Genomic DNA, 25,552 nt, shown 5'->3' with positions numbered 1-25,552 from the left:
ACATGGCTACAGGAAATAAAACAGATTTGCCTAAACAACATTCCGCTTTTGAAGTTTGCCTCCAGTATTGGCACTGTTGTGTATAGATACCTAGTAGCAGGATGAAAAAATTAGTCAAAGCTGTTGCTGTTACTACCCCCAGCTACCAGGACCACTCTCCGGTGAAGGTTTACAGCCTAATGTATTAGAATAAACCAAAGTCAGATCAGGTTACCTTAATCAGCCAGACTGAAAATTGCAGTGACTCAGGAGGTGATTCATAAACAGGTCCAATGTCCTTGTCTTGAGTGAAAGACTGGGGACAGTACCAGCATCAACCATTTTACATTAATCCACTGTCACATACCTCTGTAGACTCCCAGTAAGGTGACTATACATATTATAAACCTTGTACCACCACAGCTAATGTTCAAGGCAACAACAGAGACAGCCACCACAGGCTTCAGTGAAGCTGAACATCTTGTGATGCTGTATGGCTCCCCTATGGCAAGCAACAGTGCATCTGCCTTGCCATGCTGTATCTATTCAGCAATTACAGAGAGAAGTTCAGTTTTCCAAAGCTATTAAACCAACATTACCAAATCGCCCAAATTTTCCACCCCCACCCTCCTTTTTTGAAGGCATCCGCCATTATTCGCTCTTGCGCCATATGCATTTCTAGATATTTAAACTTTTCCAAGATCAGAGGCAACACTATGTACTTGCAAAAACACGTCAAATGGAAATGGTTGTCAGGAAGAGCCTCATTCCTTGGAATACCACAATGCATGAGGCCACTGCTGGTCTCAAGAAAACATATTTAGTAATGGGAAACAACTTGTCACCCCAGTAGTTAATTGAGAAAAATACACTGTCATTGTAACTGCATCAACACTTCCACAACTGAACAGAGTAGTGACAGTGTAGCAACAAAACTGATATGTGACTACCAACCTTCACCCTAACATATCACAGAGAAAGCTGTAGGCAATTTTTTTTTTCTTTTACACAAATGGGAAATCATAACAACATGCTCCGTAAATAGACCACTGGATGGTTGGCCCATTTCGTTTGTGCATTGTTTTCCAGTGTGTGTGCAATCAAATATACATACAAGAGCATACACACATACTCTTCTTTTCAATCACTTCTAGCTGATGCTGGAATACCACTCTCAGCGTGAGCAACAGCAATGCCTCAAGTCCCTCACACCTACAGCTAAATTGTCAGCTCCTAGATTTCCGCCAGGCCAGACCGTCTTTTCCACCCTAATGTCTTCAAGTACCTAAGCCTCTAACTCAGCCACGTGAGCCCAAACATCAATGCCAACTCCTTCTGGTTCTCTGAACCAGGCAAGCACATCTCCCTCTAGCCAGGCTTTTACAGGCTAAATCCCCAACACCACAACCACCACCTCCTCCATCTATGTGTCCAGCCCCATGTAAGCTCCCACAACTGGAGCCTGCAAGTCTTCTGCAGATGAAGCCACCACAGCCTCCCACTTGTCCCTCACAGACAAAGCCCTCCAGCCTCCAGGTGCCCCACAGGCTCATCCTAAATGTTATTCTTGTAATCAAGCTTAGACACCAGTCACAAAAGACTTATCTTTTTCTTGCTGCCTGTTCAGCCTCTAGCCTCAGTTTCTCTCTGTTGATTCCCTGGCAGGTTTCCATAAGATGAACCCAGTTCCCCATTTCCTACAGATTTATCTCCCCCAGGAATTCACAGCCAGGTCACACAGAAGGTGGACGCCCACCCTCCCTCCTCTCAGAGGCCACCTTTGCTTTTAAATCCCACCTAATTCTCCACCCCCTGCACACAGGCACACGCACGACCTCTCTCCCCAGGCCGAGCTCCCCCACACTCCCGAGCGGAGCCCCCAGACCTCCGGTGCCACGGCCGCAAAACCCCGCCCCGCCCCACAGCCCCGCATCGGCTCCAGCCTTCTCCACACCAAAACCCCAACGCAGACGCCCCCGTCGCCTGCCCTGACAGGCCATCCCCCCCCCCCGCGGCCCTTCGCAGCTCACAGCCTTCCCGCCCCCCCCGGCCACGGCACAGCCCCGGGGCGGAGGACCCGCCGCGGCCCCCCCCCCCGAGCTACCCCCGCTCCGGGAAAGGATACTATCCCGACTCCAGTAAACGCCTCCGCCCGGCCCGCCGGCCACCTCCGCCATCTTGAAACAACCGCCACTCCCAGAGTGCCCCCCGCCGCCCCCCCAGCGCTCGCCGCCCATTGGCTGCCGGCGCCGGCTTCGCCTCGCCGCTGCCGGGGGCCGCGGGGCGCTGCCGGCAGGCGGAGGAGAGGGGCACGCTGGGAGTCGTAGTCCTCGGAGCGCGGGCTGACGAGGGGACCGCCCTCCCGCGGAACTACCACTCCCGTCAGGCCGCCTGGCGCTCCCCGCCCGCCATAGGCCGGCCGAGGCATCCGACGGGAGAACTACTATTCCCAGCGCACCTCGCGGCGCAGCGGCGGCTACGGGGTGGGAGGAAGGACAAAAGGAGTCATTCCCTTCCCTCCCTCATCTACCCCCCCCCCGCGCTTCCACCCCGCACCCATGCACACGCCCCCATCGGTCTCTCCTGCTACCGGGGCGTTGACGGTGAGGGCAGCCGGGCAGGGGCCTGCGGAGGATGGAGGAGAAGCCCTCCGCCAGCATCAAGCCCTACCTGGACAAGCTCACCCTGGGGGTCACACGGATACTGGGTGAGTGGCGGCGTGCGAGAGCCGCCTGGGCTCGGGGTAGGGCGGGGGTGTCACTCGCTTGCCACGGAAACCGCCGGGGGCGGGAAGGGGCCGCCTCCCTCAGCGCCCAGGGCGGGGGTCCCGCGGCGGACCCGCAGGCCCCGGCCCCGGTCGCCGTCTCCGGGGCCGGGCCGGGGCAGGCCGGGCCCGGCGGTGGCTTCCCCTTGGCAGCCCCGCAGCCGAGAAGCGGTGGGCAACCCCAGGGCGTGCGGGGTGGGCGGCCGCAGGGCTGTCGCAGGTTCCTCCTCTGGAAGGACGTAGCTGTGCTGCTTCTGCGCGCACACGGACAGATACAAAGCCCTTGTTCTTAGCGTTTGGGTCAACGGCAGAAATCCTGCATCTCTCGACTTGAGAGGGCCCTACAGTTTCAGGGGAAAAAAAATCAAAGAAAGAGGAGGTGGTGTTTTATTCAAAATCACGCATAATTCTTAGCCTCTGTTGTCATCTAGGGTCAGCAGGTAGCGTGCCCAATGGAAGGAGTTCGGTGTGGTGCAGTGTTCTGGCAGAACACTAATCTGTGAATCTGCTCAGGATCAAATCCCCACAAATAGTCACCCTGCGGCTTATTCCCATAGCATGGGACTCTTTCCTGCTTGCCATCTCAGGTTTTTGCTCATGTCTTGAGCCTTCTTGCGTCCCTTTGAAGTTCAGCAGGAGTGCGAGGCGTTCAACATCTCAAAGTAAGGCTTCTCAGACAAAACTTCATTCCTGGCAGTAGAATGACAAGAATTGGTGAAAGTATTTGCATGTGTAAAGGATTTTAGCATCAGACCTTTCATCTGCCGGCAGCCTGGGCCACAGAACTGTCATGTTTGTATGGCTGGAAAGCAGTACATCTGTCCCGAGCCTTGCATACGACAACATTACAAATTGCGGTTCCAGAACTTCCTATGAATTTTAAAGCCAAAGGTGACTGCTGTAATTACCTCACCCAGCCAGTGTATTGCAGGACAGTGAGTTTCATCTGGTAACTTAAGTGTATTGCTAATTGCACATGTTTTTAGATAGCTGCTCAGACAGACGAGATTAAAAGACCGGGGCAAAATTCTTGCTGTGGGCTTCAGTGAGGACAGGATTTCAACCTGAATCTCTGTTCAGCATTCTCTTACTGACTTATTACTGGACTTCTTGGGGTTTTTTTTCCAGCTGTGAGGTCCGGATAACATTATCATTCTACTCTGTGAGAGCATTAAAAAGGTGAAACTACTGATGATCAACCATCATGGGCAAATGCTTCTTTGAAGTAGCTCTTTTTAAAAAATTCCTAGCCCTGCCCACATTTTCACCACCCAGGCTCAGATGTATGAGATCTGCATGGTGGTAACTGTGTCCAAAAGTGATGTTGCCATATAAACTGTTTTGGGTAGGTGTGTTACTTACACCGTCAAGACATAGCAATGCAGGCTTGGCTCTGAAAGTCCTGTAGCATCCCTTTCACATGGAAGGTGTTTACTGGTTTGTGTTTGGGATTTTTTTGGTGTTCTGTCTGTATCTCTGATGACTTGCGTTTTGCAATATAACAATGCGCACTCCAGTCCATTGCAGTGATGTTTTACTCTGGTTCTGTTCTCTGTCTCTCCACTCCTTCTGGGAAATTTGCGCACTTTTTTCCTAGTGAAGTAGTCCAAAGCATGTAAATTGTGCCACCATTAATTAGAATTGCTGAACTAATTGGGAAACATTACCAATCTGTTCAGTGTTTGTTTCTTTCAAATACCAAAGCGTATATCATTCAGAAAGGTGCCTTCCTTGGTAGTTTGCAGCACTAGAAACTATCTTATTTTAAATCTTCTTTTGGGAAGTCTGATGAAGCCAGTAGATACTTTTCTGCCTACCATAACATAAAAGCAGTAATAGGCTTTTAACTGTTGAGTTTGTGAAACATTTTTTTCAGGAGATAGAAATGATCATGTAATGAAACTCAACATACTCCTTTTAAGCAAGAAAATTTTTCACGTAGAGTATATGGGAGCTTGAGGCCCAATTTTCCAATACCTTTATGAGCAAATGTTCATGGCACCATTTCAAAAACACTCCTTTAAACAAATCCTGTATATGAGGTTGCAGGGGGAGGGGGTTGTTTTGTTTTTTTTAACTTGTTGTCTCTGTGGAAGTCCCTACGAGGTGCGAGATTTCTCACAAGCATTATGGAGATTATACTTTGAGGAAAAAAGAGAGGCATCTTTCCCATTGCCCATGTGATTCATTTTGCTGAAGTTCTATGACTAATAGCAAATTCCAGAAAGGTCAATTGCTGACAACTAAATCTGAATGGGAGGTGTTAGCTTTTCTGGACAGCCCAGAGCAGGACCATACTTGACTATTTACAGTCTTTATTAGATAAGAATGTAACTATTCAGACATTTTAAAAAGTTGCTGAAAGTTAATCCAACTTATAGGCAGTATTAGCAGTACCATAAGGACTGATAATGGTGCAATTTCCTGCATCAGCTTCGTGTCACTACGTTACATTGGCTCTTTCTGATTAATACTGCAAAGCATTTTTGGAAGCTTCCAGATGAAATGTCCTAAAAATAGGACAGAGTCTACTGTGATTTTAATTCATAATAGTTAATAGGGAGGAGTCACCTGAACTAGTTCAGCTTTATCCTGTATCTTTTGTCTAACCTCAGTGGCTTCTTTATTTCTTCCATCTGGAAGAAAAAGTAACCCATGGCAGACTTCTTTTCCTCGTTAATGTTTAATGGAGCTCCCATCCATACCTACAGACATCTGTTAAAAGTGGTCTTCAGTTTACCCACAGGATATTTTTGATATAACATTCAGGCTTTTAAGATGGAATTTCTCTTTCTTTTGATCTTGGATTTGGTTCAGACCTCTTTAGTTGCAGTTCTCTCATTCTAGACATCTTCTTTGACTGATAGGATATTTAATCTTCCGTCATCCCAGTCGAGTCATTGTGCGTGATGAATTAAACATCCCTGCTGTTTTCTTTGATCACAGAAATAACAACTACTCTGTTATTATAATCTCTTAACTTCTCATAAGGCTTGCATAGCTTAGATGGAAAAGACCGGTGAGATCATTGATTCCACACACTTCTTTAGAAGCAGAATACATAAGGATGGCTTATATTTAAGCAAGAGACAGATCCCCCCACCTTGCATCTGTGTATCGGAAGTGAAACTTGGTGAAACATCAGAGTCTTCTGTATGTTGGGGCCTGCCCTTGACCATACAGATTACCTAGGTGACCTACTATGATTTTATGTTTTTTCTTTTTTCTGTCTTTAACTTGGTGGTTGGTTTTCTGGTGCTATGTTTTGTTTTTTAAATTATCTGACCATGTACCAATCAATACTTCCAATTAAAGCTAAGTTTAGACTTCCTGAAACTGAGTGCTGCTCTTCCACCAACAGAACAGACAAGGACAATGCCACTGCTACAATTAAAAGCCCAGTGCTGGAGATAAAAACCAAACCAAAGCTCTCTAGTGACTGCCTTTCCTGTCCAGTGCACTGTGTATGTTTTACCAGAAAGCAATTACAATCTGTGTGAATGCGTTGGAAGCCAGTACTTTCACAGCAGAGCTGGTCTTGAAAGCCCTGCATAGTGATCACTTGTGTTCCACGGCCCTCTGTGCTGGGCTTGCAGTTCCCACAACAAGTTAGTAGTCTTTCTGGACCTGATCCAAAGTGAATGAAGTCAGTGGGAACTATTTCAGTTGGCTGTAGATGAAGTAAAACATCAAGGGAGACTGTTCTGCCATCACACACCTGCAAGGATAGAACCATGTAGATTAGTATCTTGCATTTATATAGCATTCTTTCCCATAAAATATTCAGATGATTTTTATAAATTATGAGCTCAGTGCTTGTAACAAATTTGCACATGTCCAGCTGGGATTCCAGAGAACTGATGTTTGCTCATGCAGATCCCTTCAGCAGGATCAGATTCTGTGTCTGTTCAAACCCACTGAATCCGGTGTTGAACTGTGCCTGTCTGTGGAATACAGTTGTTAGCAATTCACAGCAACACTGCACAAATCTTGTGTCAAGCTGAGAATATACTACCCAACTGAAACCACAGGGCATGCTTACAAAGAAAGATTCATCTCTCTTAGAGTTTGCCCGGGAACCCATGCTTGATTTTTCCATGAATCCCCTGCAAAACATCACACCTTGAATACAAAATGTGTGTGTGTGTATATGTGTGTATATATATATATCTATAAAAACCATCAAAGGATGGCATCTTATGCAGCACTAGGCATCCTCATACCAAGAAATGCTGCGTACAGTTACAGACAAAGGAAAGTGACTGCTCAGTCACCAGCACAATGCTTGCAGTCATTAATGCCTTTTCCCCAGCTGTCAGTCAGGTTAACTTGCAAAAGTGTCTGGCTCACTGTGTTGGTGTTACCTGTTCCAGCTGCAAACATGCTCCTCTTTTCCTTTTAGAGACTTCTCCAGGGGTTACTGAGGTGGCATTTGTGGAAAAGGAGCCAGCTGAACGCCACACAATCATTTCATGGGAGCAAGTGAGTATTTTCATGATAATACTGCAGTGAGGTTAGTCTGCAAGTACAGCAGCCCATGGAGAATGTCAAATGCAATGGCTACCTTGTGCTTGTTTGTGAGACAGCCTGTTAGCCAGTTTGAAGCACAGGAGAGCCTAAACAGATGTTGCTTTTCTTTTTTTTTTTTTTTTTATTTAAGTCAGGTATTACTCTGTCTTTTAGGCTATCACATGCACCTGATCTGTTAGAGAAACTTCATCAGTGTGGGTATATTCAGAATGACAACTCTAAGAAGAAATCACACAACTGTAGTAGGCAGCAACAGTGGTGACTCAGTGGAGAACAAACATTGTTCTGACTCACGTCTGAAACCATTTTCCATTTCCCTTTCAAACAAAATGAAGAAGCTCTTTATTATTCATGGCCATTAAAGGTAAAGGCCTCAAGGTGGAAAATACCACTGAGCCACCCAGTTCATTCCAGTTAGCTATTTCTCTTTTCAGCCGCAGCTATTCACCTCCATTTCTCATAGTCCCTCCTTCCACCTCCTCTTTGGCTAACTGACCCAATGTTTTGGCCAAGGCATGTCCTATTGCCTGTTCTGGAAGACTATGAAGGACACATGCTACCTTCACTCCACAGTAGTTGACCTCACTGCATCAGACTGCATGACCAGAGGGCTGCTGAATACTGTTGTGTGACTCTGGTGAGCAGAGATGGCATTTTTGGTTCCCTTTTTGAATATACATGTGTTTATCAATCCCATGACCATGGGGGAATAACTGCTTTCTAGGTATCGCTCGTATGTAGGGAAAGGACAGTAGAAGCTGACTTGCCTTTGGAAAGGGGCATGGCAGAGGATGGAGTTGAATGAATCGTCCACCCTCTGCTCCAACCCTGGCTATGCCCTAATGCACACACTCCTAGAGACTGCATTTGTTACCACTACTTAAAATAACTCCCCCTTTGATGACGCCTTGCCATTTACACTTTTTCCTAAATAGTAGGGAAAAATCTTGCACTAGTTTTGGTAACACCCTATCCCAATTAGTGATATTTATCAAGAATTTATAAATCCACATCAGAATGTAAGTGATGTAAACTTGTATTATTTACTGAAACTTGTACAGTAGCCAGCAGCTGTGGTCAGGCAGAAACGTCTGGTTTTTCAGGTTTGTGTGAACTGATTCCTGATTTCCTGTAGCTGTTGTTCAGGTGTCATTAACTGGGCTGGAAAGTCTGAGGCACCCTGACCGTGAGCCAGCTCAGGTCTGGTAGCAGCAGCAGAGTGACATTCGCTCATTTTTCTGTTGAGTGGAGAGGACTGCTTCTTCTGAACACGGTATTGCCCTCATTTTCAGGTACTCCTACTTCTCCGAACTAAATTGGGTTTGTTTCAAAATTGAGCTATTCTTGTAAATCCAAACTTTGAAATGCTATAGCCAAAGCACTTTGCTCCAAAGATGTCAAAACAAAATTTCAGGTCCCTCCCCTGCATTGATGGACTAAGTTAATTGTGGAAGTAAACAGTGAAAATTAAGTAGATTCAGTTGAGCTGGACTGCTAATGGTGAAGGACTTTGCTATCTATTTCTTTGCTTTTGTTTCCAGTTGCATTGACAAAACCTGAAATCTCCCTTCCTAGATTAAAATTCTTTTTCCTTTTTTTCTTGAGCTTTACGGATGAAGTCTGGTATCTAACACAGCTCACACAATTACAGCATGTCCTGCAGTGATGATAAAGTGCAAAGCACTCAGCTCCTCACAAAGCCCTTCCAGGATGAACTTGTACCTCATTTTTCCACAAACTCACCCTGCTTCAATCTGAATACAAGTTTATGTGTACCAGATGTTCACTTTTATCACTGGGCTTGGGTTTTTTTTTTTTGTAGCCACTAGGTGGCAATACTTATGCACATAATCATTTCTCCACAGTTGAGATTTTAACAAGATTTTGTCACAGTCTATATTTTTAACTCCCCTCTACGTATTTGGTTATGAAAGTATTTGCGGGGGGGGGGGGGGGTGTGATGTGGGGAAAACTGGTCAAACTATTCCCAAAATTACATTCTTTTTCCCAGAAAAACTGTCTTTTCATTGAGACTCACCAGATGAAAGCTCTATTCTTAAGGTCGGGGCGGGGGGGAGGTTACATTTTTTTCTAGAAGCAATTTTTCCAGTCCTATTTCAGTTTTGCAATGGAAAGGTATTTCTGCTGAAAGAAAATCTATGGTATTCAGAAACTCTTAAAAGAAAAACAACCATTTTTTAATTATATTCTAATAATGCTGGCAATATGTATTTTTGTCTCCATCAGCTGTGTTTGTTAAATTGGGCTGTGCCTGGTTTGTGCTAGTATTTAACTGTATACTACAATGGAAGTTTTAAAATCTTAGATCAGCTTGTTGAATGTCCATTAGCTGCCATGAGGCTTTGCAGGGGAAGGTGATCTTCATGACAGGAGGCAGTGCAGTAAAGACAGTAGGAAAGCAGAAGAGAATTTTTCCAATGCTTTCTATAGAGGCAGAAAGAGCTGTTAAGTCTTACACTTCTGGAAGTCAAACCTGAAATCAATTCTGAATATTTTATTGGAAATCAGCACACCTGCAAAAATATTTAAGGTATATGATTGTCAAGTGTTTACATGGATAGCATTGCTTCCCCAAAACTTTCAAGCAGTTCAAAAGATTTTAATAAAAACAGATAATTTTTCACCTTTCCTGATATTTAGATCTACCAAGATGTTACATTTTCCCCAAGAAAGTGAGACAAGCAATAGAAGGGGGAGTAGAAACAGTTACCAGGTCACTGGAACACCAGTGTTCATAACTGTGTATCACCCTAGAAACCCATTCCCACTCCTAAAATTAGGCTGGCAACTGCCCTGTTCCCCTCCACGTGCAGTTTTTAAAAGTAGGTGTTATACTAAAATATTGCTAGGAGGCACTCTGGTATCTGCAGTGACAATGTCCGAACCACATTTTTTTTTGCCTCAACCAGAAGAGGAATAAGTCACTTGCATCATTGTTTTGGTTTTCAAAAAATAGAAAATTGCAGTCTGTTAGGGGGAGCTGGACATCCCTGAGCTCAGCATCACAGCAGACCAAGCAAAATGTAGGGAGTCATTTTGCCTGTTCTCTAATTGGCTTGTTAGCAGTGTCTGAACTGCCCCTGGCTGGCTGTAAGTGATCCCTGCCCATGACATTGCTGGAGCTTTGATATTCTACAACTCTACATGGGAAATTTGTTGTTTCTCGTTATGCGCTTTGTCTACGAAGATTTATTTTTCTGTAATAAAACCATAAAAAAGCCCTCAAGCAACCTGGTGCTTTCCTGTTGTGGGCTGTGTGAGGTTGCCAGACAATTTAGAAACTCTCTCAGCAGGTAGATCTCAGCGGGAACTGTGGTGGTGGTTCCTGGCTATTCTGGAAGTCTTCCTCATTGCATCTACCATATCTTTTTTTGACTCAAAAGCATGCGTGCAGGTGTGCACATCCACAAGAGTCCTTCTTGCCATCCTCCTTATAATGTCCTCCCTCAGCTTTAGGCGAGCCTGCCATCTCTGATCCCCAGGAGCACAGGATCTGCCCATCTTGAACCTGCCTTGTGGCCCTGACCATGGGATAGGCAACGAAGTGGATCCAGAAGAACCAGTGCATGAGGAAAGGTGTATTTCTTCAAGCTGCATAACAGGAGAGAGGCTGGAGGACTCTGGGGAGGTAGATAGTGTTTCTGACACAGTGTTCCCCTCCTGTGGGGCCTTATAATACCCTGATTAAAAACTGGCTACACAGCACCATCCTCAAGAGAATTGCCAAATCCTGTTCTCTGCAGCAGGAGATCAGGTCTGCCCCAGCCCTGTGCCTTGCAGGGCAGGAAACCCAAGCAAGGTGATCTCCTGGGAGACCCCTGAGATCACATTTATAAAACGTGCAACAAGATCGTCTCAGTATGTTACATAAATTAATATCTGCATACACCGGCAGCTAGGGCAGACTAGTCATGAAACAGCATGACGTTAGGGAGAAAGAAAGGTGGCTGCTGATGTGCTCTGCTACTTGGAAGCCCTGAGAAGTGACATAAATCCCTTCCTTCTCTCCCCAGAAGTTGGATAAAACTCATTCAGTTTTTTAGGGAAGTCTCTCTAGAGCTGTATGTTTTGATTGCTGTCCATTTCTTTAGGATATTTGCTTGGGAGGCATTGTTTCAACAGTGCTTTAAGTGCATTGCCATATGTCAGTGTTTTAGCTCTGGATCCAGTGCTGATCAGGTATTGGCAGCAAAACTACCCCGGTTCTACTATTCTCTATCCTCAATGGACTGTGCTTTCTTGGGAGACTGTTTGGGGATATTACGGACAATAAACAAAAGAAATAGACCTCACACACCATATTGGGCACTTGGGATATTTTGTTTTATGAGCTGATGAGTTATGAGTCTGGTTATCTGAGCATAACCAGATGACTGGAGTGAAAACAGCTGCTTGCCAGGGCTGTGGTTAAGCCACTTCTGGCACATTATTAGGAATATTGTATTTTATGGGGCTGGAGATCACAAACCTGGAAACTATCAGTTGAGCAGGAGGAGTACAGAGCTTGAGAAGCCATCTTTAATATATAGTAGTGGCTTGTTTCTCTGACTTTGCTGTCAGAAGACCACTGTTTTGACATCATAGGGTCATGTGGCTGAGCACAATATGACAGATCAATTAGTCCTGTCCATCAGATGAGAGAGATGGGTATTAGTGAAGCTTTCTATATAGAGGTCTTTTCCTATAGACCCCAGATCTGCTCTGGTGCAGCATTTTCCACTCACGTATTTTGCACCATCACTTGGAAAGTCATGCAAAGGGACATGGTTAGGAGAATCCTAAAATAAAGTGGGGAGAGCAGCCATTTGGAGAAACGTGCACATGTTAATCTTTCCATCCAGAAAAGGAGGATTCAGAGCAGAAGGCCTATCCAGATGTGATTTTTTCCTTGTCTTAATCAGCTATGTTTGTTAAATTGGTCTGTGGCCGGTTTGTAGTAGTATTTAACTGGATACTACGCTGGATGTTTTAAAATCTCAGATTTTGTCATCCCAATGGATTTGGTTCTTCTGCTTAGAGGAGAACACCCACTGAAGTCAAGAGAGTTGTTCACATATGGTTTTTTACTGCTGGGGTAGATTAGTTAAAATTGAGGGCTTTGAAATGGACTGAAAGTGCTGTGTAAACATTTGTACTCTTCTGAGGCTTCGTAGCAGGTCTGTCATATTTTCTTTCTTCATAGTTTTAAACCTAGTCACTGTGCTTACAGCTACAGCTTGAAATTGGAAGTGGTGAAAGCGCAGCATGAAATTATAAATATTTAGGGCTGAGAAGAACCCACAGAAGAAGGTGTGTTTGTTAAAGGCATTTGAAGAACTTCAGATATGTCCATGTGGTTTAGTAAACTCCTGAAACTTACCACCAGGGCCTCAGCCGTCAGCAGGCTTTTATCAAAGGACGATAAATTCTTCTCAAAACAAAGTTTCTACGGTATCAGATTCTCTGCTTTAATACCTGTTGCCTCTGAAGATTTTCCCTACCTGGGTTAGAAAAGCACTGTGCTAGTGACCAGGCTGCTTGCTGAGGGGGTAAGTAAAGTGACCTGCCCTATTGCAAGTGGTAAAGCCATTAATATCTGGTACTTGTCAGTAGCAGTCTGTCAGCATAAATGGATATGCTTAGAAAGTAAGTTAACATGCAGGAGTGAAGGTTGTGGGTGGGTAAGAGGGTCCTGCATGGCATATACACCTCAGTTTAGGGAATAGGGACTGTTACAACTCAATGAAAGTGACTATGAATAAGGCTTTAACAGGCAGAAGGGCTGCCTTTGTCCTAGGGGAGGGAGAGGATGTGGACAGGAGGAGGCCAGCGCCTTCCCTTGCTCATGCCAGTCACTGATGACCAGAGGCCAGCATTGCAGCTGGATGCAAAGCTGGCAGGTAGCTCCTGCTGGATAAATGCATTGAGGCAACATCAGGACAGACAACAGGATAAGCACAAGTTGCAGACATGGGGAAGAATCTGATCAGCATCTCTTAAGATGTTACAAATTCATGCCCCAAGTGAAGCAGAGCTACATGAACTGCATGTGCATGTTTCTTTTCCTTAGCAACTGGTTACTAGAATATTCTTCCTTTATTTTATGAGGCTTTGAATGTTACATTTTCTAGTAGCTGTAGGGAAGTAGTCCCAGCAGAGGCACAGTATTGGAAAGCTATTAACATCTGACCCCTCTGCTTTCTCCAAAGCAATTCTCTAACTGCTCGAAAACCCACCCAGGCCTCTGAGGCCAGGCTGTGAATACCTACTTGAATAACAACTTGATCTGTGGCAAGATAAGCCTATATGAGGCTGACCTACAAATGTTCTTAAAGTTTGTAATTCTATCTTTTCTTGCTTGGAGTGTCAAACTCACCTCACAAAGAGCAGACCGTGTCCAACAGCATGTCTTTAAAGCTGACTGAACAAAAATACACCTTTTTTAGAAAAGGCTGAAAATCCTGTCACAAAAGTACTTTAATTATCAGACATGCTGTATTGCAAATCTCACATTATTTGTCCATTTGCCCTGTAAAATGTAGCTCCCAGAGTCCTGTGATTATAAACAGGTCTCAGATCAGCATTTTAAAGGAGAAGTTGTCTATCCTCCTCATTTAATGACAAAGCTTGACCCTCAGGGGACTTATTTGTGTCTTTGTTCCTGAGCAAATGTAAAAGCACATCGGTCTGCACATCGGTCTGAAAAGGGAGAATGACCACAAGTTGCAGCTTGGAGGTTCAGACTGCAATTAGGAACACTTTTTCACAAGGAGGATGGTCCAGCCCTTGGACAAGTCAATGCAGAGATTGTGGAACCTGCATCATCAGAGACTATCCTGCGTTTTGGGATCTGATTCTTTTGGAGTCTTGAGGTTAATGATACTTTAAATGGAAACTCACTTAAATCTTTTTCAATCTGTTTTTTCTCTGAAACAGTTACAAACAAAACAATGAATAAGTCCTTTAGTCGTGCGTTTTGCCTGTCTTCTTAAAACTGTCAGGCTTCTGTACTGTTTCATTTTGTGTTCTTGACATATCAACAGGAGTGAAGGATCACTGGTCTGCAGCCACTCCTGTCACCAGGAGCAGTGCTTGCAATTGCCTGTAGCTCTTTGGGCTTCTTGTTGTTCTGAGGATTAAGTCTTCATCCTTCCTTCCTCATATTTGTTGCTTAGCTGAAGAGTCTAAGTTAAGAAAGGCTACTTCCACAACCAAGATAGGTATAGGAGAAGGATCCTGGTTCTTAGAAGCACTCTCAGCAGCTCACTGGAGTTGCTTTTTCACTGTTGGCTCAGGCTTAGGAGCCCCAGCCAAGCACTGAAGCTTGGTGAGATGAAGCCAGACCAGCAGGTTTGTGAGACTGACTCTATGTGTATTTGCACACATAGTGCTTGTTAAGTGAAAAGTCAAACCCGCTTGATTATGTGCAGCTATGGAGTCTATGCTTCTCTCGCATGCTTGGAACTGAAATCCCTCAGAAGAAGAGAGTCCTTGTGCTACTATTATACATGCTTGAGAGGAACAGGTAGGTTTAGTCTGATTTCACTTAAAGCAAAACTCTACTCTTGTAAGCCATATATATGAAAAAGTCAGTTGTTCTTATATATGTGATCTTGGAGTGGCTGTTAGTGTCAAAGGATGATATGTCATCTCAGTCAGGGAACAATCTGTGAGAGACTGAAAGAGTTAATGTCTCAAACATTGAGGTGGGGCATGTTCTGCTTAAAGACAAACCGTGCACAGCAAGGAACCAAGGTGAAAAACCCATCAGCTCAGACATCAGCAACAGGAGGGGGAGGGTGTGCTGGAGGGTGCACAGCTCCCTGTTCTGATAAGCTGTTCTGATACAAAGATCAAACAATGGACATGTCTGCAGGGAAGGAGAAGTTACTCCACAAAGGCTCACAAACTGCTCATTAACCTGACGAGTTTGGGTGCCTGCCCGAAGGAGGGGCAAGGGTGATAAAAGGACACAAACTGAAGCCCTTCGCGTGCAAGCCCACTGGAACTGGACCCCTCGTCTGACTAAACCAACGCTGGACCGAGGACCAGTGAAATCTTTCTCTCTTCCTTTTTCTCTCTCTATCTTCTTCTCTCTTTCCTTTTCCTTTTCCACAATCCCTACACCTCATCCATTTCAAGACATAAACCATTGACCAAGTCTGAGACTAAGAGTGGATCCAGCCGCCCCTAGGGTCTTCTCTGAGGAGGAATCTAGAAAGCAAGGGGGTCTGCTCTGAACCTCGCGACTCAACAGGAGGGATCTCCTTATTCCCTGAATTGATGTAGATGGTTACCCTGGGTTACACGGTTTACAGAAGTAGTTATGCCAACTCCTGTTGTGAGAAACCCTGCCACCTACTACCACGCCTCCCCAGTTCAGTTTGTTTCTGTCATGAATAAAATGTTTAACTGATCTTTTGGTGTTGTTTCACCTTAATTTAGCCCAAGGGAATTTCGAATTAAACACGACTCCCTAGTCTGTCCAGTCTGGGTCGTGACACAATCCTGTAATGATCTTGTGATGACTGACTGCTCATTGTGAAATTCACCCAAGTCATCTTAATACAGTAGCACAGACCCAAGAAATCTGCAGTTTTCTCTCAAGGTTTTAGGATAAGATATTTGAGCTGATTTGCATCATCTTAGAGTTGAGGAAACCATTTGATGGCAAATATTTCTGTATCAATGTTCAGTTGTTCTTTGGGTTTGAGGCACATTCTGAATTGTCCCATAACACTTTGATTGTGATTTGCAGAAAAACTCCTGCATGTTGCCAGAGGATTTAAAGAACTTCTATCTTATGACTGATGGCTTCCAGATGACCTGGAGTGTGAAGACCGATGGTGAGTCCATGTATTCCTCTCTACCAATACCCTCATTTCATTGCAGCTGGTCTTTCATTTGCAGAATCTCTTTCATTTCAAACTTAATTTCTGCACAGTCAATACACATCTGTCAGTATCCTGCATTAGTCTGAGCAAAAGCACATGTGCCAAGTCATTTTGAATGAAAAATTATCACCTTTCCTTAACTCACAAGAAAATGAAGTCGTTTGTTTCTGCTAGGCAGCTTGATCAGTGACTACGGAAAACTGACCTCTGAATTAATAAGTGAGTGCAGTTCTGCATGGGATTGTAGACTATTTTAGAGATGTCCTGGGGAGGAAAAAAACACGACTGCACATCAGAGGTCCCCTCCTGATGCAACAGGGCAAAGCCTATTGCTTGCATGTGCTGGACTTCCACAGAAGAGACAAGTACACTGAACACTGGCTAGAAACCAAACAATTCTTCATGACATAAATACCATTCTGTAATACACTGGCCATCTGTTGACACTCAGATTTAGGTATGTAGTGGAGAGAGAAGCAGCTCTAGCACATTATGCTATCATAATGCAGTAAGAAGAGTCACCCTCTGATAATGCCTCTTTCTCATTAAAAAGTATATGTACGTGCCAGAGCCTGATTCTGCTTTCCACCAGCTGAAGTCCATTCACTAGAGTTATTTCTGGAGTCAGTGGTGGAAGTGAGAACAGGACCGAGCTTTATTGTCCATCCTTGTTTGGCAAGAATCAGGCAGTTCATTCACTCTGCACTGGAGCCCTGCAACTATTATCGTGGCTCTCGTTGCCTTCAAGTGAGATCGTCAAATTGGGCTGTGGACACTGCTCGCTTCTGGAGATGAGTGTCAAATACTGGGTTTTCCTCAGGAAGTGGAATTTCATTTCAGAGACAGTTGACATCACGGTTCTAGGACGTTGTCGTGGTTTAACCCCAGCCAGCAACTAAGCACCACGCAGCCACTCACTCAAGTCCCCCCCACTGAGTGGGCTGGGGAAGAAAATCAGGAAAAGATGTAAAACTCATGGGTAGAGATAAGAATGGTTTAATAGAACAGAAAAGAAGAAACTAAAAATGATAATGATAACACTCATAAAATGACAATAGTAATAATAAAAGGATTGGAATATACAAGTGATGCACAATGCAATTGCTCACCACCCGCTGATCGATGCCCAGTTAATCCCAGAGCGGCGATCCCCCCAGTCCCCCCAGTTTATATACTAGATGTGACATCACATGGTATGGAATGCCACTTTGGGTCAGCTGCCCTGGCTGTGTCGCCTCCCAACTTCTTGTGCCTCTCCAGCCTTCTTGTTGGCTGGGCATTAGAAGCTGAAAAATCCTTGACTTTAGACTAAACATTACTTAGCAACAACTGCAAACATCAGTGTTATCAACATTCTTGTCATACCGAACTCAAAAACATACCTCTACACCAGCTACTAGGAAGACAATTAACTCTATCCCAGCTGAAAGCAGGACAGACCTGCACTGAGTCCCATTGTGTTTCAAGTTGGATTTAGTGTGTTGTGACCACTGAAGAGTCTTGTTTTCGTGGCACACAAGTGCACAGAGACCAAGGCAGCTCACATAACTGTCTTGTTTGAGCAAGCATCCAGCAGTGCTTTCTGAGGCCCTTTACACTGGCACATGGCTGAACAGGGTGCTTGTTGACCTGATGTCTGGTAGCAGTAGTAGTCCTCAGAAGGAGAGACAAGTGACCATTCCTTCAGAAACACCCACATGTTGACACACTGATAAAATCCTGTGTTTGAGTGGGAACCAAGAGGGTGCACCCTGAGCAGGTACATAGTGTAGAAGAGGACAAGTTGCCCAATAAGCTATGAATGAGTGGGGTGGTTTCTGGTAGGAAGGACAGCAGCAGGGAAAAGAGTTTTGAGGAGGCGGGTGTAGCTAGCCAGGATTTTTAATAGCCAGTTTCACAGGACTGGGCTAACAGCTGCAGCACAGGCTTAACCAGCAGTGTACTTCTCATACCTGCAGAGCTCTGAGATGGTGTTGCATCACCTGTAAGTGTGATTCTGTGTTTGAAAAAGCCTAATTTTGCTCCTGTGGAGCCTAACTTGGTTAAGTGCCCAGGCCTGTTCAGTATACCCAATTCTTCTCCCTCTCTGTGTTTTAGAAGAGGTTGAGTTGATGTGAAGGAAAAGAAATACCTCCTATGCTTTCCTGACACTGGATGTGATTAATGATCAGTCTTATTGCAGATACCCCAATGCCCCTGGGCTCCATGGTGATTAATAGTGTCTCGAAGCTATGTCGACTTGGGGGTTCCTCTATGTACACTCTGCCTAATGCACCAACACTCGCTGACCTGGAAGATGACACAGATGAGGAAGGTAAGGTCCTGTTAACAGGATAGAAAATGTGCTCTGTCTCATCCCTTTTTCTCTCTTAGGGTAATATTAGGATATAGCACATGGATATAGCAACAGAAAAGGTCACTCCAAGTAGATGGGATTTTCTTTGTCTCCTGGGCTGAATCTACTCTATGTCCTAGTAATCCCCTACAGCCTTGACAGGTAGATCTGTATGCTGTGAATCTCATGGGGATTGTTAATGCTGCCAGTCACTAGGATTATTTGCATCCTCTTTTAACAGCCTGGCAGCCCTCCTGCTCTGCCTTTTCCCTGTTTAAATTTTTAACTGAGGTTTCCTCCAGTGATTCAGCTTCTGAAGTCTTTCTGTGCTTATGGTGTTACATGAACGAAAGGAAACAGTTTTTGTCTTGGTAGTGAAAAGACAGCTGGATATGCTCTTTGGAATTGGAAAAGTAACTCTGGTAAATAGATGGAAGTGTGAGGTGGCACTGGAAAATATGTGTTTCCAGACTGCCTAAAAATGCTGGGCGTCCTGCAGTTTGGAGGAAAAAAAAGAAAAAAAGCCCACTCCTTTTCTCAGAGCTCTCACAGTCTAACAAGACTGGAAGAATTAAGAAGATAAGAACAGAGCCAGGTGTCATGCTGACTCCTTAAAAAATTGCTATTTGATTTCAGTCTTATCTCTGAATCTCTATAGCTGTTTAGCTTCTAAATGTGGCTGAAAGTTTATTTTTTCACATTCCAGCTTGGCTGCAGTCCTGATCTTCTAGCCATTGTAATGAAATGGGCCAAATTCTGCTTCCATTTAGCCACTCAAACCTCCACTGATGTACTCTAAGGTACACTGAGAAAAAGTTACATCCCCACAAGAGTTCTTATCCTGACTTTCATGGAAAACTCTTCTGAAGAGTAAAGCTCTTAAATCCCCTTTCTTCCCCAGCAGCTTTAGAATTCAAAGTAATATTCTGCAAGAACTTGCAGCTGCGTGATCCCAAAATGTTCCTGTAGAAATACTCTGTGGTGGTTGTGGGTCACAAGTTGAATATGAGCCAGACTGTGTGGCTGTTGAGAAGGATGCTGATGTCACACTGGAATGTATGAAGAAATGTGTATGTTTCCAAGTTCATCAAAGTCTTCTGTCAAGAAAAAAAGAATAAACTGTTCTCCCTGTCCTCCTTAGAAAAAAAGAAGGTAGAGCAAAAAAGGGATGGTGGATAGAACAGAAGTAATGGGAGTCAGTTGAGGAAGATTCAGGATCCACATGAGGAAAACTAAGTGATAACAATGGATTTGGGTTGACTGCCTGGAGATTGTGGCATCTCCAACACTGGAGAACTTTAAGAAAAGATGAGACAGACACCTCTCGAGTGATATCTGTAAGGCTGATCTTGCTTTATGCTAAGGAAGGACTAGAGGGCAACTTCATGTCTTTTTTCAGCCATCTGATTTTGACTCTGTGGTTTGTTTTACTACTGGAGATTTAACATTTTTCTCTCTTTTTTTTTGAAGACAGCGTACTTAACCTTTTCCAAGAAGTATAAATATAATAGTTTGATTTAGTTCTTCCTCAGCTGATTTATTAATAAGTATCAAATAGATTGACTCTTTGCAGCAGAGTCACAGTCAGTTTTCCAAATGTGTTTCATGAAGATTTTTTTCTGTTTTCAGGTAATGGAGACAAACCAGAGAAGCCACACTTTGATTCTCGTAGTCTTATATTTGAATTAGACCCATGCAACGGGAATGGGAAAGTTTGTCTTGTTTATAAGCACACTAAACCAGGTAAGACTGAAAAGAGCAAAGTTAGGCATCTCTTGTTATGGACTGTATCTGGAGGCCACATGTATAGAATGATCTTACATTTCTGATCTTCCTTGCAATTTGTAGATGAATATTTACTGGGATGTCCTGTCTCCACTGAAGTCAGGGGCTAAACCTTACAGAGGCTTAACTACAGCTAACATCTTCCCTCCTTCTAGTGTTGGAGTCTGAGTTATAACTTACGATTTCTGCATGCACAGAAACAGGAAAGCATTCATATATGACCTACAGACAATCATGTTGAAATAATACAGAGAGCTAGAGCTCAGCCACTAACATATCTCTGGTTACTTGCATGTCTCAGAACAATTCCCTTACATTTTGATGAGAAAGGCTGTAACTCTTCTTAGAAGCAAAGGGTAGATGGTAAAAAGGGTCCTTAGCTGATTGAGACAGACTTAGACTAGTTCTTCCACCTGGTGCATGGATGCAGAGCCTCCAGATGCTAACTAGGTCAAAACTTGGCAGGAAGGGTTGAACAGAAGAGTGGAAGATGTGAGCTGAGCTGTTTCTTCTGACAGATACACAGAAAACTGTTGTCAGTGATTAGTGAAATACCCAAGTAGTTGTCATCTGACACAGTGCACAGGTCACTAGATATATGTGTATACATGTCTGTTCACTGTTTGGGGTTTGTACTCTTGCCTTCCATTGTTAGTGATTTTAGCACATGCAGTGGATAACCTGGGCAAGGGGAGGGAGCATTGTTTACAGGTGTTGATGTCAACACAAGAGGCAGTGTGTTTAATTGACAATGCTCAGCATCTCAATTTCCCAAGTAAAATCACTTCTTTTTATGTTACAAAGGATGTTGCCACCAGAGAAATATTTGATTGCTGTGGAAAGTTTTTGCAAAATGTGTTTTTGTTGGCAGCACACAGTCCCATGGCTTCCAGACTCTGGACCCTATTCAGTAATCCAGATGACTGACAGTTGAGTTAGTTGCTTTTTACTTTGTGGGGCAGATAAATGTTTGCCATAATTGTACTTTGAACTTACACTACAAAGCTGCTCATGTCCAAGCATGTTCCATGTAGCACGTCAGTCCCAGGTTGGGACAGAATAGCATTGCATCCATTTTATGGTGAGGAAAGTGAGTATAATGGCTATTGCAGGAGTATTTTTAGTAAGGCTGGGAGCAGATCAAATTCCTTTTCAGTCTTCATGCTCTAACCATTAAATGACATTGCCTGTGGATAATCATCTATGTTAGTCAGGGATGCTGCGTTTTAGAAGCTGCAGCCTTTCTGGTAAGTATGTTGTGTCTTCCACCTGACAATGGCCAGGGGTTGATCTTATCACTGCAAAGCAACAGTGTAATTTGTGTTTGTTTTGTTCTAGTTGTCTCCCCAGACACAGAGATATGGTTCCTGGACAGAGCTCTGTATTGGCATTTCCTCACCAAAACCTTCACAGCCTACTACCGCCTGCTCATTACCCACCTGGGTCTCCCGCAGTGGCAGTACGCCTTCACCAGCTATGGGGTCAGCCCCCAGGCCAAGGTAGGACAGCAGGATCCAGCTCATCAGTATTTTGCATAAGTATAGACTGGAAAAACATCTTCCCAACTTTTGACAAGCAGTCTGTAGGCTCAGGTGGGCCTCCCTGGTGAGCCACAGAAGAGGCCATGAGTCTTTCCCCTATAGCATGTTAACAGTCATTTGTTTATGTTAGTGAATTCACTAACATTGTGTTAACCCTGCTTTTCTCACCGGAGTTGCACTCTACCTTTGACCTCTAATAGCAGGTGGTGGAACCCCAATTATTTCTTTGCTTTCTTGACTCTGAAGCAAACCTCCACTTCCATGACTGCTGGCAAGTAAAGAAATGTAAAGCAATTCATCCCCACAGCTATGTAAGGTTTGTCTAGATCAGTTTTCTGGGCATAGCACCCAACAAAAGCCTACTGTTCTCTGGGTGGTGAGGAAAGTCCAGTTTACACATTAGACAGAAGCCCAGAGGAAGACTATGAGCTCAAGGCTTGCCAAGAACATTAATTCCTTTGCACCCTCCTCGTTCATGAAGGGATGCCTTGTTAGAAATGATGCCCAGAAAGGGACAATTTAAATGCCAGCAGTCCTAGAAATAGTTACAGGAGAGCTCCAGGTACAGCCTCATGACCATTCCAGCCCCTTATTATTGTTATAAAAATTGCTATTCTGTTCTGCCAGAACCCTGCTATTAGAGGCTCCTGCCATTCCTCTGTGCTTGACTGGGCCTTCAGCTCTAACACTGCTTCCACTTTGTGAGAGGTTGGGGAATGGATCTGACAATACTACCAAACACAGCACGTAAACCTGTACAGTGTCTGTGCATGTTGGCAAGGTCTGGCAGGTCTCAGTGAGTGTCCTGCACTTCACCCAGACATGGCAGCTGTCTTACCAGCATGACATTCCTTGGTCCTTCCTCAGCCCTGTGCATACATCAGAACTACTCATAAAAATCACTGCTGACTTCCCATCTATAAATGGCTGTAGAATTTGGTTCTTTGTATTTCTGGTGTCTTCCCTGGTATACTGTGTGCTGCTTTATCAGTCAAGGCTGTGTACATGGTACTCTAGCGTATAGCTGTGCTCTGCCTTTCTGTAACTTTCCTGCTAGAATATTTTATGTTCAGTATACTCACAAACCTTAGTGAAATCATTCATGTATTCCCTAATCATTTGCAGCCTCTGTTAGTTAAAAGCCTCCTTAGTATGTTAACCATTATCATTTTTAAAGGTCTTCAAGGGTGGTATATTAAAGCTGTTTTCCGTTAAGCAGTACATGAATAGATTGTCATCTACATTTTAGTATTGATCTTTTGTTTATCTTGTTCAACACTTTGCGGATGCTTTCAGTTGGATTTGTAATACCATAACCCCTACAGTTTTATTTCCTGACTTTGTCCATGGAAAACTGATAGGAAGAACACTAAGATATGAGAACTGCAGGGCATAATATTGTGGTAGCATCTGGGAACCAAAAAAAAATATTATTGTGTTCACTTCTAGATGTAAAATCAGGCCAAAGAGAAACAAACACCAAATCCGTTGTGTAAAGAGTTAAAAAAACTGCATTGTTGTATGTGAGGAGAGAGGGAGTGAGGCTATATTTTGAGAAGTTCAACTAGTTCGGTTCCAATTTATAAGGCCTTTTAAATTCTAAGGTTTTTTAATCAGGAGTTGCTCCTGATAGGAGTTACACTGCAAGAAAGGTAGTGTTAGGTTTGTGTCTGGTTCTCCTCTTCCCTGTCTGGAATGTGGGGCAGTTCCAGGACTGTAGCTGTAGCTGTGCCTTGTGTATCCTTATCACAAGGCACTCTGTGCAGTCCTGTAAACTGCAAATTGATAAGTGGTGTTTGATTAAAATCAGGTCTCGGGGGTGAGGGGGAAGACTGTGGAAGTGTGTAATTGCAGTTTGATTCTAACCTCTTCTTTCCCCATCATCCTGCCTTTCAGCAATGGTTTAACATGTATAAACCCATAACCATCAACACAGCTCTCCTCTCTGAAGAAGCTGATTCCTTTGTGAACAAGCTGGACCCCAATAAGGTATTTAAAAGCAAGAACAAAACTCCAGTGATCAAAAAGAAACCACCCTCCCAGCCAGCAGGCTCCCAAAAGAGTCACATGAGCATGACCTCCTCCAAGACATCCTCACTAGCTGGGAATTCTTCAAGGAAGAGAGACCCCCAGATCTGACCCTGGACAGCATTTGCAATAAAGTTTTGATGATCTTGAAGGTCTTTTCCAACCTAAATGATTCTATGATTCTATGTTCTCTGATGCAGAGTCTCAGTGGTTCAGACCAAGTTCCTTGTGCATGAATAGTTGTGCCCATGGAAAACACATTGCAGCATTTGCATGAAATATAGCCATGATGTACTCTGACATGGGAGGGATGTAGTTCCTGGAGTTTTCTGGAAAAACCTTGAGACATTGATTTTATTCCCTTCTGCTACTTGCAGCATGTACTTTTCAGAGGGCATAAAGAAGCCTTTGATGTCACTGCTCTATAGGGAAGCTTTTGTTCCTATGCAACTACAGCAGTGAAATGAAAGCAAATGTAAGTCACCATTACTTTAATAGTCCCATGCTAAAATACAGCATATGAAGATATTTCTGCCATCTCCTTTGAAAGAAACCTGTCCTGACCTTGCATGCTATGGGAGCAGGCTGGAACCCACTGAACAAAGAAATATCTTCTGCTTCAGACAGAATCAAACTCCACACTTCCCTGTGCTCCATCCAGCTTCTGCTCTGGGATTCATGGTACAAAGGGACCAACCTGGGGCTTCCATGTCTGTGCATTGGCCTAGTCACTTCCTCTACAGCCCAGACTACTTTTTGGCCTTTGTGCCATATCTTTTCAGATATTTATGTCTGTGTGATGTCCTTCCTAGTTAGCCTGAAGACAGCCAGAAGCTGCAAGGTTCCTCACTGCCTCTGCTTTCTCCTCTTGTGGGAACTGCTGAGCCAGGGGGTCAGTGGTGTTAAAAGTCCCATAATCCAGGAGGACCCCTTGGTTTGTCACGCATTCATTTGCAAAGTTGACCATTCAAACAGCCTTTGTCACTTTTCAATTGGGCAGGATCTGACCAGGGGCCACTGAGATCCTCCAGCCTTAGAAGCCCCTGATGCTGTTCTCTATACTGTAAGTTTTCAGGTTAGAACTGCACTTTAACCCATTCACTGCTGGTTTTCAGTTACATCTGATTGATTCCATTACTTTTCTATGCCATTCTGTCTCAGATGTGCTGGAAACACATGGTAGCAAACAACTCATTTTGTGCCTAAGCAGGGAAATCAAAGTCACCATCTTCAAATAAGCATTGATTATTTAAACAGCATCACCCTTTATTTATGAAACAGTCACATAATTACATAAGACAAACCTACCTCACAGGGATGTTGTGAGGATTTCATGAGTATTTGTATGGCCTTCAGAAAGATGAAACCACCCCGTAAGTGCTTAATAGTATTTTAATAAAGAGTTTAATATTTTCCTCCAGAATGAGTGAGTATTTGAAGATGCTTTTAGGAGCAAAGCACAAGGATGTATGGTAAGAGCAGGACACAGGCTGGATGGTTTGGGGTTATTTTTAATGCAGTGGAGAATCTCTCACTGAGAAGGGGTGGGTTACAGTGTCTCTTAGCTAATCCCATCTTGAGCTACTCTGAAGTTCCCAGTTAAGTTCACACAGACCAAAAGACTCAGCTGTGTGGCAGCTGTTCCACTTCTGTCCTGTGCTCTCTGTTCAAAATCTCTGCAGCCATCAGCCCCAGC

The 25,552-nt window shown here is 44.0% G+C and overlaps 2 protein-coding genes across 11 annotated transcripts in view; one reads left to right on the top strand and one right to left on the bottom strand.

The window, feature by feature from the left end:
* KIAA1328 (KIAA1328 ortholog) overlaps positions 1-2,216 on the bottom strand; it is a 190,781-nt gene extending 188,565 nt beyond the window's left edge. Inside the window, exons 1-2 of one of the 6 annotated variants that reach the window (XM_030004500.2) lie at positions 2,105-2,171; positions 702-784 (exon numbers count right to left, since the gene is read on the bottom strand). Coding sequence is in view for 2 of the 6 variants with exons in the window: in XM_030004498.2 (XP_029860358.2) it covers positions 2,105-2,216 (112 nt within the window). In the remaining 4 variants the exon portion in view is untranslated. Of the gene's footprint in view, positions 1-214; positions 349-701; positions 785-2,104 lie in introns of all 6 variants that reach the window. The other 5 variants (XM_030004502.2, XM_030004498.2, XM_030004505.2 and 2 more) reach the window with 5 other exon arrangements.
* A 268-nt stretch (positions 2,217-2,484) lies between these two features.
* TPGS2 (tubulin polyglutamylase complex subunit 2) lies at positions 2,485-25,279 on the top strand. Of its 5 annotated transcripts, none has more exons than XR_005931598.1 (8): positions 2,485-2,686; positions 7,146-7,225; positions 16,032-16,119; positions 18,350-18,481; positions 19,209-19,302; positions 19,407-19,654; positions 20,132-20,245; positions 21,626-21,744. XR_005931598.1 is itself a non-coding variant. In XM_030004820.2 (8 exons), the coding sequence occupies exons 1-7, from the start codon at positions 2,614-2,616 to the stop codon at positions 23,965-23,967; spliced, it is 891 nt and encodes a 296-aa protein (XP_029860680.1). In that variant the 5' UTR covers positions 2,496-2,613; the 3' UTR covers positions 23,968-23,996; positions 24,041-25,279. The 5 variants fall into 5 exon arrangements, 3 of the variants coding, with proteins under 3 accessions (XP_029860680.1, XP_029860681.1, XP_029860682.1); XM_030004820.2 differs by lacking the exons at positions 19,209-19,302; positions 19,407-19,654 and adding exons at positions 23,725-23,996; positions 24,041-25,279 and having other exon boundaries at positions 2,496-2,686; positions 21,626-21,786; XR_005931597.1 differs by lacking the exons at positions 19,407-19,654; positions 21,626-21,744.
* Positions 25,280-25,552: the final 273 nt, after the last annotated feature.

The sequence above is a fragment of the Aquila chrysaetos genome, chromosome Z (genome assembly GCF_900496995.4).
Source record: "Aquila chrysaetos chrysaetos chromosome Z, bAquChr1.4, whole genome shotgun sequence".
NCBI lineage: Eukaryota > Metazoa > Chordata > Aves > Accipitriformes > Accipitridae > Aquila > Aquila chrysaetos.
This window is presented reverse-complemented; position numbering and strand designations above follow the sequence as displayed.